General features: G+C 41.8%; 2 protein-coding genes across 5 annotated transcripts in view; one reads left to right on the forward strand and one right to left on the reverse strand.

The window, feature by feature from the left end:
* Positions 1–16,475, reverse strand: part of spag1b (sperm associated antigen 1b) — an 18,734-nt gene continuing 2,259 nt past the window's right edge. The window contains exons 1-19 of one of the 3 annotated variants that reach the window (XM_004560034.4): positions 12,803–12,964; positions 12,390–12,505; positions 11,840–11,999; positions 11,624–11,746; positions 11,464–11,534; positions 11,151–11,263; positions 10,930–11,035; positions 10,611–10,741; positions 10,351–10,457; positions 9,807–9,942; positions 8,445–8,888; positions 6,021–6,120; positions 5,402–5,554; positions 4,625–4,782; positions 3,762–3,903; positions 2,924–3,050; positions 2,625–2,783; positions 1,529–1,852; positions 1–1,425 (exon numbers count right to left, since the gene is read on the reverse strand). In XM_004560034.4, the coding sequence (XP_004560091.1) occupies positions 1,297–1,425; positions 1,529–1,852; positions 2,625–2,783; positions 2,924–3,050; positions 3,762–3,903; positions 4,625–4,782; positions 5,402–5,554; positions 6,021–6,120; positions 8,445–8,888; positions 9,807–9,942; positions 10,351–10,457; positions 10,611–10,741; positions 10,930–11,035; positions 11,151–11,263; positions 11,464–11,534; positions 11,624–11,746; positions 11,840–11,999; positions 12,390–12,505; positions 12,803–12,949 (2,946 nt within the window). In that variant the 5' untranslated portion in view covers positions 12,950–12,964 and the 3' untranslated portion in view covers positions 1–1,296. Of the gene's footprint in view, positions 1,426–1,528; positions 1,853–2,624; positions 2,784–2,923; positions 3,051–3,761; positions 3,904–4,624; positions 4,783–5,401; positions 5,555–6,020; positions 6,121–8,444; positions 8,889–9,806; positions 9,943–10,350; positions 10,458–10,610; positions 10,742–10,929; positions 11,036–11,150; positions 11,264–11,463; positions 11,535–11,623; positions 11,747–11,839; positions 12,000–12,389; positions 12,538–12,802; positions 12,965–16,475 lie in introns of those variants that run through there. The other 2 variants (XM_004560035.5, XM_076889709.1) reach the window with 2 other exon arrangements.
* Positions 12,893–16,475, forward strand: part of fbxo43 (F-box protein 43) — a 4,924-nt gene continuing 1,341 nt past the window's right edge. Inside the window, exons 1-4 of one of the 2 annotated variants that reach the window (XM_004560036.5) lie at positions 12,893–13,049; positions 14,093–14,937; positions 15,016–15,771; positions 16,115–16,217. In XM_004560036.5, coding sequence (XP_004560093.3) covers positions 14,150–14,937; positions 15,016–15,771; positions 16,115–16,217 — 1,647 coding nt within the window. In that variant the 5' untranslated portion in view covers positions 12,893–13,049; positions 14,093–14,149. Of the gene's footprint in view, positions 13,050–13,434; positions 13,950–14,092; positions 14,938–15,015; positions 15,772–16,114; positions 16,218–16,475 lie in introns of those variants that run through there. The other variant, XM_004560037.4, reaches the window with a different exon arrangement.

Here is a 16,475-nt window from a genome sequence, read left to right on the forward strand (position 1 = left end):
CATGTTTCCCAGTTTATTGAATAGCCCTCTGTGAATAGAATACACAATTTTTACAAATCTACTGACACAATGTTAAAAGCCACTGTTAAGAGAAGCTGTGGAAAATGCAGAATTATTCCCTCCTTCCCCCAAATTTACATCCTTATGCTAAATTTTACATTCATGTAGATTTAATGAAACATGAGAAAACAAAAAGTTTGGATTCAGGCAGTCTTTAGATTCACAATACAGAAAGATTGATATTTATTACTTATAACATGGACAGAATGACTTTAAATAGCAAATAAATTACACATTTAAAACAGTTCTGAGTTTGGAGCCAAGTGAATATATGTGTGTGATAAATCCAAGTCATTAAAGAAATTTATTAAAGCTACAGAATGATATAAATAGACTTTTTCTTTACGAGTACCGATATGCTCACCACACTAAGTCGACCCCTAGACTGAAATCCAAGGCACACATCTTATAAAGATGCTGCTTCTCTCCAGTGTGCTGCCATCTGCTGTGAAGCTGATGGTGCAGGTAAACAGGCTCAACGGCACAATGTCATTTCACATGGTGAAGACAGAGACTTGCCTTTATGAATGGAATCAATACAGGAACACAGAGCTACAAATTTGCATAGATGACTTAAAGGAGAGCAAGAATTTTTTTTTGCTACAACATTGTAAGTTCTGTTACACTCACATGAACAGCAGTGAGACATGCAGGTCTCTTTCACCCATTAAGATAACACCATACATGTGGTCATATTAAAATAGTTACTTAAGATGCAGCAAAGACGCACTTTTAAACTTGGAAGGAAATTAGCTTTTTGTTTGTTTATATTTAACATGCACTGGAATAGTTTTTGGTATGTGACAGCTGGTCTTTTATAAAATGATTTCAGAAAGCGACTGGGCTCAAAGAGCAGATCAGCTCGATGAAGCCTGTCCTAAGCAAAAGCTACTGCCTGGAGTGAGGAAACACCTGCCTGCTGTGTTACACAACAGCACATTGGACCTCGTTTATTAATACACTACGGTGAAAGGTCCACTGAGTCCCACTGTTGTACAATGCAAATGGTGCATGGTGTGTACAAAAGTAAAACTGCATAGCAAAATGTTCTGGAGAGAAAAATAGATTTTTTTTTTTTTATATCGTCACAGACATTACAGACCAGTAGAGTGAATCAACTCTGTTCCATTGTATTGCTCATTCTGCAGCTTCCTGCCTTTGTGTACTCAGTTCTTGTGCAGTGTTTTGCATAGATCCAAGAGCAGTGGTGGAGCAGCTCATGCAGAGAGGGGAGGGTCAGATATATTTGTTGGCCAGGTTCTGAACATCGTTCTTAGTGAACTGTGTGCTCTGCACGGCTGAGAGATCCTCAAACAGCTGAGTCATGTGGTGACGCTCTTCCTTCTCCAGCAGCATTAGTACAACCTGCAAACAGTGCGTCAGCGTTTATCACCACACAGACCGCTTGATTGCAAAATCTTACAAACAAACTTTAGCTTTTCAGACCATATTTGCATGCTAATCTTACCGAGAACCTGTCAGCAGTGTGCAGATGGTTGAGGTGTTGGTAGACCAGATAAGGGTCTTTCTCCAGTAGGTGTGAGTGCAGGGCCTGCATGATGAAGCTGATGGTGTGTCCATCAAGCTGGGTGCTCAGGAACTGGGGAAGCATCTCTGGGGCCGTGGAGGCCAGTAGTTCCGCGCAGGCCACTGTGTTTCCAGAGCTACGAGCCGCATTCAGGGATTGGCCGAATTCATAGGCGCTGGCCGGCTGGAGGTTGATGCTGATGTCTTCTCCTTTGCAGCTGTTTTTGGAGTTAGGGACAGCGGTCACATTCTCGTCATCCTCAACCTGAGGAGGGAGACGGACATGGGTGAAACATTTAAACAGGAAAGACAAAAATGGAAAGCCGGTCTCTGTCAGTGAGTCACAATCTGGGAAATCTGCACCACCTATTGCCTTAATTAGGAATAATTTGTCTGGGATGCAGTGATTGGATCTATAAGCTTCCATCTTTACCTACTGGTGTGCTGAACCTGAAGAAAAGGAAAACAAGAGCTTCATAACAATCTGTAGCCTTTTAAACTTGGAGCACAGCCACTTTTCACTCTGGTGTTCCCCTGAAACTGAGACTGAGTTTTGAGACCCAGATAAGCAGCATAAGATGCATGGATACAATTTTACACTTTAGCTTTCTCCGTGTTCTCTTTTGTCTTTTAACAATAAACTGAAAATGGTACATCTAGCCCCACTCAAGCTTTAATTTGGTGCTTTTATTCTTCATTAGATCATTAATAGTAAATGAGGATGGAGCACAAAGACGAACGGTACACAACAGCTGGGAGCGCTGCACTTTATGATCTGTGCTAGGCTAGAATAAAACCAGAGCTGATCAGATTTCACACGGTATCCCAGCAGGTGTCAGGAGTAATCAGCTAAAAACACACAACTATTCAAAGGACACTTGTTGACCATAAGTCATGATTCTTCAGTCCCCATCATTATAATGCCTCTTCTTCCTAACCACACGTGTAGACTCTCTAAAGTCAAAAGTGGATATGTCTGTTGGATGCAATAAGGGGAAAATATTTATTTTCAATGAAAGTGAATAAACTGTACTCACCTCTGTGATGGGGACTGTCTTCCTGGGTTTGTTTGGTGAAGTGCTGGCCAGACTCTGTCTGAGCAGCTTGGTGACCTCCTCCAGCTCCTTCTCAGCCTCCTGCACGTTGGGATCTTGCTGCAGCACTTCCTGCAGGTCCGAGCTGCAAGCCAGGTAGTCCTGATGGAGGGAGACACCGAAAACATACAAAGAGAGCTTTATGTATGAAATATGTGAAAGGGATATTTTACTCCTTAGCCACCCAATAAAAAGAAATCACTCCCTTATGGCATTAGCCATTAAAGTCCAGCTCTATTCACCTTGAGACCTTTATTAGCCATGGCTCGTCTGTAGAAGGCCTTCTTATTGGTTGGCTCCAGTTTCAGTGCTGCATCACAGTCCTGCTTGGCCTCAGCGAACCTCTCCAGCTTCAAGTAGCACAGAGCTCTATAAACACACACACGTCAATTGTGATTTTTATTTTTGTCACTGGCACCTAATCACATTTGACACGTGACTCAGAAGTATCATGAATTTGTGACTCACTGCAAATCAGGTTTTATAATAACAGCTGAAGCCATGCCATCAGCATTAACAGAACAGAACATTTTCCTATGATGATGAGATTTACGATTTACACCTCAGAGATGTGCTTCTGGAGCCCCTTTTCTAAATGAATCTTCATGTTTTTAATTTTTTCAAATGGCTCTCAGCAGCTGTGCACCAATGGCGTATGGATGTTTGCTCTGGTGTGGCTGTACATACAATCTGTTCTCACAGCAGGGCTCCACATGCACATGCAAACACCAACACACAATAGGAAAACATTCACGTCATCAGTTTCTTCTGTGACCTGATCAACACCATCTATGTACTATTGTGTTGTGCACCAATTTACCACCAATACACACTAATTTGGCAGCAGTGACAGGTGGCACGACTGGATAGGATTAAAAACAGAGCTGAAAGCACGGCTGACAAATGACAGCTGGCCGTCGTTAATCGGCCTTTTTTAAATTCAGTTGAACAAATTTTGGGGATTTTCAGGCTGTTTTCCCACATCAAAGTGAACCAGTGGCAGAAGATGTGATGAACAGAGGGGAAACGAGACCGCAGGAACATGTCTGTTCATATTAAGGTGAGAATTAAATGACTAACCTGTTGGTGTAGATAGTGCATTCCTCTGACTTTAGCTTAAGGCATTCTGTGTACTTTCCCAGAGCATCCTGGTATTGGCTCTTCTTCACAAAATCGTTCCCTTCTTGTTTCAAAGCTGAAAAACGGACTTCGGCTTTCCTTTCTAGAAAACAAAACAAAGTGGTGATTGCTAAACATCGCTTACTCACACAGACACGAGGTCCATTCTCCTCCATTTTGACTTCATATATCCACACTGACACTTGCAATACATTTTAACTGACCTCGCTTTTATAAGCCTGTGCTACACAGCTGGAGGGTTTAAGCACTTGAAATTAATGCTGTGCTAGCTGGACATGAGCCACGAGAGTTAAGTCAGCAATCAGTCCCGGTGTGGACCGAGGGCTAATCAATCTGCTGCAGAGTGTCTGCAGAGCGTCTTCAGGGAGGTAAAATTATGCCAGCAGTGCTATTCTTTCATTAGAGTCTAAAAATAGCATAGGTAGAAAAGCCCTGGGAGCAGAGAAACTGCATGGTCAGAGGTGACACGTCCACTTATATAAAAAATAGGCCTTTCAAATTTTCCTCCAGTCACAACAGGAAGACTTTTGTTCCTCCATCGCTGTATCAAGCAGAAGAATGGTTCAAAAACCGAACAAAGGTAGCTATAATATCAGAAGAAAGAGCTGCTCGAGAAAATGTTTGTTAATGCTGGATGTAGTCAACATTAGATTTTATTCAGTCATCATAACCGCTGTATGTATAAATGTCCCAGCTACTCTCCTCATTGTCCCAGCTCAGCGATCAACACTTCTGACCCTGACTAACTCTGTGTTTCTGGGGACAAACATTAATTAAGCATCATGACTCTAAAAACAACAGACCTGCATCCCTAGCAGCCTTCTCTGCTCGAGCTTGGAGGACCTCAGCGCTGGGTGGCTCCTCTCTGCGGTGCTGCTGAGCCGACAGAGGCACCAGAGGGATCTCGGGAAGTTTCTCTCTCCACTCTGGCCCGTCTTGCTCGATGAGCAGCCGGGTGATCCTAGAGGAGGACGTGATTCAGTCATTGTTACAGCACACAGATGAGAGACATTGATAAGGCTTACATAGCGTGTTAAAGATGCATCTAATCCACCCTGTTCCACAGTTTAGGGAGTTTATGTCTTATTGTGTAACTTTGTAGATAAATGTGGGGATGAATGATATCTTTGACCCTCTGGTACTCCTGAACACAAACCAGCCAGGTGAGTATTGCGTAACAGAGAAGGGACACACAGTCTGAGAGACATGATTAGCCTCTAGCCGGAGCTACTTTTGACCAGCTAAATCTGTTAGTCTCTAATAAGCCTGTGTGTAATGGTTACCATGATTTGTTTTGATTTAGTCTTCTAAATATGCTATAATTCCATTTCTGGATTTCAATTATAGAACATTTTCAAATTTGGAAAATACAGCAGGTAGATAGAGTAAGAAAATCTCCATGTCTCATCTGTCTTTTTATTTCCTTTGCTGTAACTGCTAAAGATAGTCTGTGTCCACCTTGTTTAAAATAGATGAGAAATGCACTGCCATAGACATGGGTGCTGTAAAATTCAATACTTGCTTTTGAGATGCCAAATGTTAATGAGTCTGTTAGCTGAGGTGAGAGGTGGACATTATACCTGTTGACACTGTCGTGAGCTGCCTGCACGCTCACGTCTATCTGCAGCACAGTTTTGTAATCCACGTAGGCCTTTCGGTAACGCTCCAGGGACTCATAAGCCATGGCACGGCGGAGGAGGGGCTTGAGGGAGAATGGTTGCAGCTCCAGGGCTCTGATTGGAATAAATAGATGCAATGAGACAAGAGCAAAGGATCGAGTCTGGTGCCCCTGCTGTCGATGCTAGGGCAAAGGATGTGTCTGTACATGTTGTTTCTGAGGTAGTGAACAAGTCTAAAGGTGTGATTCAAGTTTTCTATAACCCCATCTTTCTGCAAACACATCAAGTATATTTAAAGGCTTTCATATGGGAGGCTCCCTTAAGTTAGCCCAGTCTGCTGCTTATAAACCACTTCTAAAGAGATTAATTACAATCCCTTACGACACACCCAAGTGCAAATCCCCTCCCACTCATAAATGATCTGAGATCCTCTGCTGAGACTGGTATATGATGACGCTGTCTGCAGAAATTTGTAGCAGTTTGATCTTTAAGATGAAGCACAAGGACAAGCGTACATTTGCCTTCCACAGCTTTTCACATATCTTGCTGAACACTGGTAGAGTTTTATCAGTTCTCTCACCTTGTGCAATCTTGTATGCAGTCTTGACTGTTGCCATCTTTCAGGTAGCAAGCTGCTCTGTTGGAATATAGAATACAGAGATCTTCTGGACTATCAATCCCTGCATAGAAAATAGAGACCAATATCAGAAATGTAATACACAGCTTGGAAACAGCACGCATAGTTCTGCAGTTATCTTGGGGGTGGAATACAGAATATCTGCAAAGACATCATGAACTCAAAGTTTGAATCGTGTACTTATTGTCTAAAACAGACTGTTTAATGTGCTCTCTGAGCAGCTATAGAAGCGCTGTAGAACGTACAGAGCTCCTGTCATGATGAAATAAAGAAACTTCAGTTATTGGAAGATACTGAGCTATCATTTCTTTTCTTTCAGATTTATGAATACAAAGTGACAGACACGCATACACACACATGTTAAATGTTTTACTAGCTTTTATCTGCAGGTTAAAAGCTAGTATATGTGTAATATAAATATATATATATATATATATATATATATATATATATATATATATATATATATATATGGGTCAAAATGGGAGATGCCCCCAAGGGTGGTGGAGAATGACCGAGCTAAGATCCTGTGGGACTTCCAGATACAGACGGACAAAATGGTGGTGGCTAACCAACCGGACATAGTGGTGGTAGACAAACAGAAGAAGACGGCCGTAGTGATCGATGTAGCGGTTCCGAATGACAGCAATATCAGGAAGAAGGAACACGAGAAGCTGGAGAAATACCAAGGGCTCAGAGAAGAGCTCGAGAGGATGTGGAGGGTGAAGGTAACGGTGGTCCCCGTGGTAATCGGAGCACTAGGTGCGGTGACTCCCAAGCTAGGCGAGTGGCTCCAGCAGATCCCGGGAACAACATCGGAGATCTCTGTCCAGAAGAGCGCAGTCCTGGGAACAGCTAAGATACTGCGCAGGACCCTCAAGCTCCCAGGCCTCTGGTAGAGGACCCGAGCTTGAAGGATAAACCGCCCGCAGGGGCGTGCTGGGTGTGTGTGTGTGTGTGTGTGTATATATATATATATATATATATATATACGGTATATGTGTGTGTGTATATATATATATATATATATATATATATATATATATATATATATATATATATATATATATATATATATATATATATATATATATATATATATATATAGACATTTCCCTTTGAGATTTTGACAACTGACTCGTGCAAAGTCCGCACGCTGTTTCTCTCCACCTGCCTTAACTTAACAGTGTTTTCTTCACTATCACAGAGTTAAGCAAATCACACAGGTCTACGGTGCATGTTTCAAACACAGCAACATTATCCTGCTACACTAAACACATTCATGTCAGTGTGCTGCCTCATCAGATGAAAACAGATTATGGATGATGACACAGCGTGGCAGTGATGATGATGTCTTAGCAACTGAGAGCACTTAGCGAGGTTATTGTGACAGTAGATCATATAAACTACAGCAACTGTGTGCATACCACAACTACGAGACCTGTCAAAGTATCTTGAATGTCTCGTTCAGTTTCATTTCTACTGAAAAGAACCTTTTTCACAGATTGGAAAAAATTCTGCATGTGTAGATTAGGTCACATCTGTTGTGCTTCCCACAGTAATCCAGATAGATGATGCCCAGCGACTTTCACAGTCTTAACTGAGTATATTATGGCTGTCCACAGAAAGAGACACAAGGCCATATATTTAACGGAGAGTGAGCAGAGGTTTCTCTTCCTCCATCAACTGCTCGTCGTCTCACTCTCTGTGAGAATTATTGCTGCAGTCCTACAAATTCAATTTCACAGTGAGTGGTTAGAGGTCATGTGACTTGGACAGACCTGAGCTGAGAGGCTTAGCACCAGACTAAAACAGCAACACTGTCTGCGTACAGCCACAGTCCATCATCCCAGGGATAAGTCACTAAATATTAACATCGTAATGGATCTTACTAAAATTTTGAATACTGCAAATAAACTGTTCACACAAAAATGTGAAGTCTGAGACTGAGAATTTGAAATTGTTTATGAGGAATTATTTCCATAGGGAAAATGATTTGTATTGCTATCCTGTTTTCATGTGTAAGTCTCTGCAGTGTGTTAAAGTGACAAAAATAAAGACAAGCACTGACATTATAGCTATGACCCTATGACCTTTGATTTAAAGTTAAATTAAAGTATGACACCATAGAAAGCTGTTATTAAAATATGATGATGAATAAACAGCTGAGAAAACAGTCGATCAGTTCTGATTCATTTGTCAGCTCATAACACACTGATATGAGTAAAAATGTTATGATTAGTGACACGGTGGCACACAGGTAACTTCTAACCAGCAACCTCACTGTATAAAACTAATTAAATAGTTTTTTCTTAATATTCTAAAATATTACAAACACGATCAACAGTGAGTGCCCCTGAGGCTTACCTGAATCTGTATAGCCCTGAATGGCTTGTGAGTATTTCTCCAGTGCATCGGCAAACTGTCCATTTTTAAACAGCAGGTTTCCTTCGTTCTTTAGCCGGGCCAGGGGTGGGGGCAGGGCCCCACATGGGGCATCAAGGTTGACAGTTTCTCCAGCATTTCCTCCAACTGGAGTTGCCTTACCGCTGCCGCTCTGATCACCCTGAACCGAAGCTGTCGAGCCTCTCTTGCTTGATCCATTGGCTATCTTTTCCTGCGGGACTTTGTACTTGTCTGAGCTGCCTCTGTTCCTCCTGTGTTCATGGTGGGAGCTGTTGGACTCGGCGTGTGGACCCCCGTCCCCTCTGCCGTGGGGCTTTTTATGAGCGTTTCCCATGTCTCCCCTTTCGACAGGAGTAGCTGATCTCTCCTCCCCTCCCACGGGCTGGCTAGGTTGAACCAGACAAGCTGGAAGGGAGAGGGAGGGAGGGGAGAAGCAGAGGGAGAGAGACAGAGAAGGGGAAGTCACACCCACAGGAAAGAGTCAGCAGTTACATCATAGTGTGGGAGGAGAGGAGCACATGACACGGAGCCACTTCAAACAGGGAGTTCCAGGAAGTAGAGATACCAAACAGTGACTTATGAAAGGGCTGTGTGGGGGTAGGGCAGAAAACACATGCATGCACTGTTCCTTCACCCAGAGAGACAAGAGGGGAATTTCCTCTATCTATAGGACAGCAGACAGAAGGGGATGTGACTAAAGCACTACTATTACCGGCAATGTTGGAGCTTCCTAACATGCTCTGTATAAATCGTGACTGTATTAGAGGGCAAATCCTTCAACTTCTAAATCCAGCACAGCTATAAAGACACAAAAAACTTTCTGCTATAAAGTTAAAATTTAACACCTCATTCAAGTTACATAAATTAGAGTAGCAATAGATTTGAGTCCAGTTAAGTCAGTGGAATGACTTAACTTGTTACTTTTCATTAAATGAGAATATAGATAAAAATATATCTCCAGTAAGGGAAAAATCTCATCTGGGAAATGTGTACCACAGTCTACTGGTTTACCTCATTCACTTCCTGCCAGTCTTGCTAGTTAATATGAAATCAACAGTGAAATAAAAACATGTCAAATAAAGGATCAATGCACACTTTTAACAAAAATCTAAGTTTCCTCTGAACTCATAACTTACCTAAGCTTGACTATAACTGAAAAACGATTTCACTGCATGTTAAATAGAGAGTAAGCAACATTTAAATCAGTTGCGGTTTGATTGATTTTTGGATGCAAATGGTTATCATAAATGGCCATTAGCGCCGTTATAGTCTCTATGTCTGTGTTTAAGGATATTGATTGTTTTTAGTAGTTCAAACAATCACCAGTTTTATGAGCTTTGTTGTCACTGTCAGTCTGGTTATCCGCCTCTTCTATCTCTTGGATGAGGATTTTTTTGCCCTTGCGTTGCTTCTCTTGTTGGCATTCCTCCATCTTCTTCTCAATTTGAGACAAAAGTTGCTAAAACACAAACAATTCATCCATTAGAACATCTCATGTTTTGTTTGTCACAACTATTCATATCACAATCTATGCTAGATTACTTAGTTGTAGTGACTGGTGTATGTATAACTACAAAAAGGAACATTTTCTTCCCATTTACACCTAAATTATACTCAAATAAATAGAAACAGAAGTTAAACAATGCAATTAAAGGGGACGGGTAAACACAGCACATCCTGAGCTGTTTCACTGATACAGATCTGTTAAAAAAGCCACATCATCCTCTATTTATGGTAATGACATAAATACATGAAAGACTTCCAGTGATAGACTCACTAAATCACTCAACTTTCACAAATACAGTGACACCTAGTGGATGAAAGGTAGACTGGCGCATGATGAACATGCCTCAGTACCATCACCTACAGTTGCAGGGGTGTTCTGTGGCTCTTCCCTGAGCACCGTCCTCAGGTCTTCAGTGGCCATGTGGAAGTTGCCCATATGATTATAAACAACAGCACGACGAAGCAGGGCTAACGGAAAGAAGTGCATTACAATATGTAGCACATACACTAATGCTGCTGTAGCTAAAGTATACCACATCATATAAATACATCTAAAAGTGCAGGTGTATTTATTCTGGAAGCATTATTGTGTTAGAAATTATAGAAATAACATTAACACACCTTTCAGATTGCCCGGTTCTAGCTCGAGCACACTCAGGCAGTCTTTCAGGGCATTGTGCCAGTGCTCGAGCTTGATCTCTGCCTGGGCTCTGTTGTTGTATGCAGCCACAGTTGTTATAATGGAAAGGCTCCTGTAATGGAATAAACAATAAAGCAAACCTCTATTTACAGTGAGATTATTGCACAAACACTTACTACTACAGCTACAATGAAAGATGACAGTCTACTACTTACAATATTTACCAAGCAAAATGATAAAAAGCCCTTTAAGAGGTGCTAAGTGCTTTCTGCAATGAATGAGTTGTTTAAAGAACCTGACCTGGAATAGTATGTGACCGCCTCCTCATAATCCTTTGCTCTAAAAGCTTCATTGCCTTTGTCCTTTTCACGATTTGCCAGGAAGAGCTTCTCCTGTTGTGACAGCACTGGATGGATCACAGGGGAAACCTTACATGTTACACAAAAATGCCAACACACCTGATGTACGTTGTATGCTTAATAATTACTGCAAAAGAACACTTTCTATCCACAATAGATTACATGAAGTGTCCACTTGAGTCTTGATTTTAGGATGTCCTGAGTTTATAATTGCAGGTGGATCAGTTTTGTCCACATCCTCCTCTATTTTCTCACATTCTTTTTCCACATCGAACCTGGAAAGAAGGTGTAAAATATACACTTAAAGGTCAAGTTTTTAAACTGTGGATCACTGTAATGGAAGCAGTTTAGCTTTAAAGCCCTTTTACAAAGTAAAAAGACTTGGGAAGCTTTTATGCACAGAGAATTCAGCTGCTGCAACAGTGGGGTCTTTCTTCTGAATATAATAGACAAATGTGGAGACAGCATGACTCACTTGTCCCATTCTCGGTAATCACGTGGTAGGGCGCATTTTGAGGGTTTCTTTCTTTCTTGTGGAACTGTTTTCTATCATGAGAAAAAACTCTGTTTGAATATTTGTCTTCTATACATATATGTAACTGGTTATGTACTGTATATGCCTTGATTTTTTTTACCTGGCTCAGAGGAACGAAGCAATTGAAACCTCTTACAGGTGGCATATTTTCTTTCACTAGATCATCAAATACTGACTGGTGTTTCAGGGTTGTTTCAGTCTTTTTGGTTTCTTCTTGCCATCTCTGAGCAAAGTATTTAGAGAAACAGCCATGTGAGAACAAAGTAAACAGGATTTATTTATTTTTTTAAAAGAAAGAAAAAAATGTGTACCATACTTTCAATTCATCCTCAATTTGGTTCCACTCATCTTTAGAGAGGCTGGCTGCTGTGGCTACAGGCATTTCCTTCCTAAGAGCTCGGCTCTTAGGGTCCAGTTTCTCCAGGTGACTCTCACAGAACTTGATCAGGTGAGGATAAATGCCCTCTTCGCCAGACCTTTAACCAAACAAAAAAGAAAAATAAGGAATAGCTTTTTTTGCAATATTTTTCATTCACATTTGCCAGCCTGTATTTTGTTATGACATGCACTATTATCCCTCTGCAACTGATGACAAGTGTTACGTAATCTATTTGCAATATAGCACATACATCTTACCATCTCAGTGGAGAGTGAGTGAAACTTGACATGATGATGAGTTTATAACCTTCATAAAGAAAAACCTCACCAACACTATAAAGGGACTGGACTGACTGATTGCTTTATTTTGAGCATGTAAATATAAATACGATTAAAAAAAGCAGCAAAAGTCCATTGAACACAGGTAAAGGAAGAAAAGGGACAGTGAGTTTCCTCCAACAACACTATATCGCTCAACAGACAGTTACCTCAGTGTTCTCAGGATCTTCTCGAGGTATCTCACATCTTTACATTTTTCAATGTAATCGTAGTCCAGGTGCTCCACAGGAACCTTGCCCCTGTAGTCCACAGTGGTGGAGTGACTCTGAAGGGATAAAACTGCGTCTTCACTCATTTCTGGAAAGAATTTACACAGTCAATGTGTCAAAAAGTGTTCCATAAAAGGGAGACATGGCAGTTCTGCATTATATTTGTATAACTTACCAGCTTTTTAGCTAGCTACCTTAACTTTACTGGTAATTTTAATAGTTCGTCAGAAACAGCTAGGTTCTATAATTAGGGATGTAACATTCGGGAAAGGCAGACTTATCTCTTAAGTGTCTCTTGAGTAATTAATGCAAGATCACATTAATGTTAATAATGTTAAGCAAAACTAGTTTACCTGCTCCCGTTTGGCTGAACGCTCATCGACAATGTGGTGTGTATTGCTATGGTAACCACACACGGACGGAAGGCCGGTAGCGCCGAGAGGAAGCACGTGACACAGCCAACAGAGGGCTCCAAATTTGAAAACGTGGCTGGTGAACATGAGAAAACAGGAACAACAGCGGGGGGACAGCTGAGGCCTGAGGAAACAACATCGCCTACAGAGGCCACGGCTTTTTGGAATAGCCCCGTTTTAACTTCAGGTAGGTATTTGTTAAATATTAAGCGCGTTTATTCCCGAAGAAGATTATTTTGTCGAGCTTAAGGTACAGGTGCGTGGAATTCACCGACATTACCTCGTACTGGTTCTAGTTTCAGGAGGCTAACAACGTTATGTTAGTAAACGTGGATGGCAGACAAAAATGTCAGCCACATTTTTTTCTTTAATTATAACTCGGTGTTTGACAGGTGTTTTACGAGGCCCACAGTTTTTTTTTGTTTGTTTGTTTGTTTGTTTGTTTTTTAATGGCAATCATTTTTGCATGGCATTTCAGGCTTAACACAGGTGTAACTGATTAGTCATTCACTGTGCCATTCCGGGTCCCCTTCAGTCACATTAACAGGAGGCTATTTCAGCTTTGACGGAGCATCACTGCTTTTAATTCTGGAACCGGTTTTTATCCTGTCATGTCTTGTTAAAATGGCTGCTCTGACCCTCTGAACTAGCATAGAGGGTGAAATTACACTGTAAAATGCGCACGCACGAAACGTCGTCGGGTTTTTGTTTTGTTTTGCTTTTGGATGAATTTTACTAATATCAGTTTTGCGTGTGTTTACCAAATAATTTTGCCTTGTCATATTTCTTCAGACGGAATTAAGTGTGAAAATAACGAGGAGTAAAATGATGTTAAAGGTGGTGTATACTGTCAGTCGGGCTCTGTCGGTGTCTTTTGGCGGTTATGGAGCTCTTTAAAGCGGCATCAGAGAGGGCACGAGACGGGGGGATTTAAATCGGCAGCAGCACGCGCTCTCATAGCAACGCGGATGAAACAGCTGAGAAGGATCAGAGATAAATCAGCTGTCTGTTGCTTTCTGATATACAAACTGCTACTTTTATACACTGAAAACCACCGTAAGATTCGGGAGATAACTTTTATTTTACTGTAAGTCAGTCCAGCATGAGACGCCTTTTAAAAATATAGTTTTTAAAAGTATTTAAGCTAGCGTTGTATGTGTTTACGGTCTCTTTAAGTTCATATTTGCTGTGCTGAAGTAGTTCTGTTTATTATATTCTGTTTCACTCCAGGTGACTTGTAATCCCCTGGAGGCCAGGCTAAGGTTTGTTGGCGCACTCAGGAGGAAGATGCAGTGCACTCCTGAATCTAGTCTTTATCTTGATGGCTCTAAAGGGCAGCACTGCTACGATGACTGCTCTGACAGTGGATACTCAGGTTTTTTCCAGAGCCCACACAGCACCAGTGGAGCTGATTCATGTAGGTCTTTGTCTCCGGTGGAACTGGATGAAACGCCCAAAGAGAACCTCCGGGTTTCTGTCACGCCAAAGAAGATCCGAGAACAAGTCAGATTTTTGGGCAGAGACTCCAGGAAGGTTTCAGCTGTAAGCTGGTGTGAAACTCCTAAAATATGCAAAAGGGATACCTCGCTGCGACAGAGACTTCTACTGTGTAAACCCACTGTAGATGTCAAAAATGACAACACAAGATCACCGTGCACCAGAGGGATTGAATCCCCTGTCAGTGGGTCTGAACCCTATTTGAATACATCATTTGACTCTGTAGACACTGAGATGGGGGCATCAAGCACTTTAAAAGTGGACCAGGACCTGCCACTATCAGGCAGGAAGCGCCGTGTTCTGTTCACACAGGTGAGGACCTCAACTCTTGAAGATGGCAAGCACAACTGTTGTCACCTTCCCAGTTTTGAGAAAGAAGCCTCACTCACAGATCTAGACATGAGTGAACACATTTTTGCATCTGGTCAATGTAATGTCAAGACTCCAGGCTTCAACGAATTCCTGCCCATCTCTAAAGAAAACTCTCAGTCACCACTGGGCAGCATGACAGATAATCTATATAATGGCTCAAGTGTCTTGTGCACACCATCATCTGCACATACACCCAGCTATATCAGGTATGTGTTTTATTGACGAAGAAAATAAAACTTTAAAATATTTAAACACAGATTAACTCCTTTCTGACTTTTAAACAGGTCGTTGAGTGAGGACAGCGGTTTCAGCTCAGTGACTCTTGATAAATCGCAAGACTCCACAGTGGACCATGATGGCTCGTTCCAGGAGCTGCTGCTGTCTGCCTCCAAAGGAAACTCTGAAACTCCAAATCCAACAGAGGGAAGGCGCCGCTCCCGTTTGCAGCGTCAGCACAGGCTCTCTACGCTTAAAGAAGGTGGCTCTCAGTCTGAGGAAGACCCAACGGACAGAAAGCATCAACATCCTTATCAATGTTACAGCCATTCTAAAGAGGATGAGGTTTTTGCTGGGGATATCACCCCTCGCAGTGTCCTCTCTGTTAAATGTGGTAATGCCGTGAGCTCTGATCGCTTGGGCTCAGCAAAAAAAGATTATACCACCCCACAAAGAGTGACTAAAACCAAGGCACAAGACATGACCCCTTGTTCTACAGATTTTGGCAATCCAGATATCACACCACTCAGGATGACTCCAGTTAACCTCTCTCTGACTCCAGCGCTGCAGCTGGTTCAAGCTATGTGTCAGCACCATGCCCAGATGTTGGCTGGTCAAAGTCCAAGCCTGAAAGAGCAGCTGAAGTCTGCAGCAGCACTGACCAAGACCCCAAGCACTCTTCGGACCACTATGCCATTGGCAGGGCTGATTGGCAGGAAGATGGGCCTGGAGAAGGTGGACATACTCACAGAGCTGATGAAGAGGAACCTCAGGCACATCCTGGCTGTTATACTTTGCCAGATGGACTCTGAGAGTGTCTATAGGTGATGTTTCCAAATATACATTTTTATTCACACAATATTTTACAGCGCATATCATCCATTCTTACTTGCCACAGGTTGCAGCTCCTTTCCCATTTGGTCACTGATTAATAAAATCATGACTACATTTTTAATGGAGTAAAGAATAATTCAGAGTCCTGTAGAATGATCGCAAGGTGATTGACACTGAGCTGAAACATACATGTTGTTATAACAGTGTTTATGTTGTATAAACGATGCAATTATTAGTAAAATCAGTGGAGTTTAGCTTGCATTACAAACTTGTGTTGTCTAAAAAGTTTAGTGAGCTGAAAATATTTCTCTCATACTTTGTTGTTTTTCACAGGTGCAGCTGTGTTTGCAAAAGCTGGAATCAAATTCTCCAGCAAGACAAGCTAGCTAGCACAATGAGAAGAAGCCACCTGAGTCAAGTGGAGGCTGCTCTTGAGGTAAGAGCCAGGCTATGGCTAAAGGTCTTATAAGCAGGGCTGCACATAAGTGGTCCGCAGGTGTGCATTTGCTGTCAAAATAAAAGACGTGCACCAGATAAGAAGTTGCAACGCGCGTTTGCGTACATAAGATTTTCTGGAGGAGGACACACATTTGTTTAGAACTCTTAAAAATGTTGAAGAAGCAAACTCCTTTAAGAAATTGCTTTGGTGTTCCTCCACCTCCAAAGAAATGTCAGGAGTCCGAACAGCAAAAGA

This window comes from Maylandia zebra, linkage group LG11 (assembly GCF_041146795.1).
Source record: "Maylandia zebra isolate NMK-2024a linkage group LG11, Mzebra_GT3a, whole genome shotgun sequence".
In the NCBI taxonomy this organism is placed as follows: domain Eukaryota; kingdom Metazoa; phylum Chordata; class Actinopteri; order Cichliformes; family Cichlidae; genus Maylandia; species Maylandia zebra.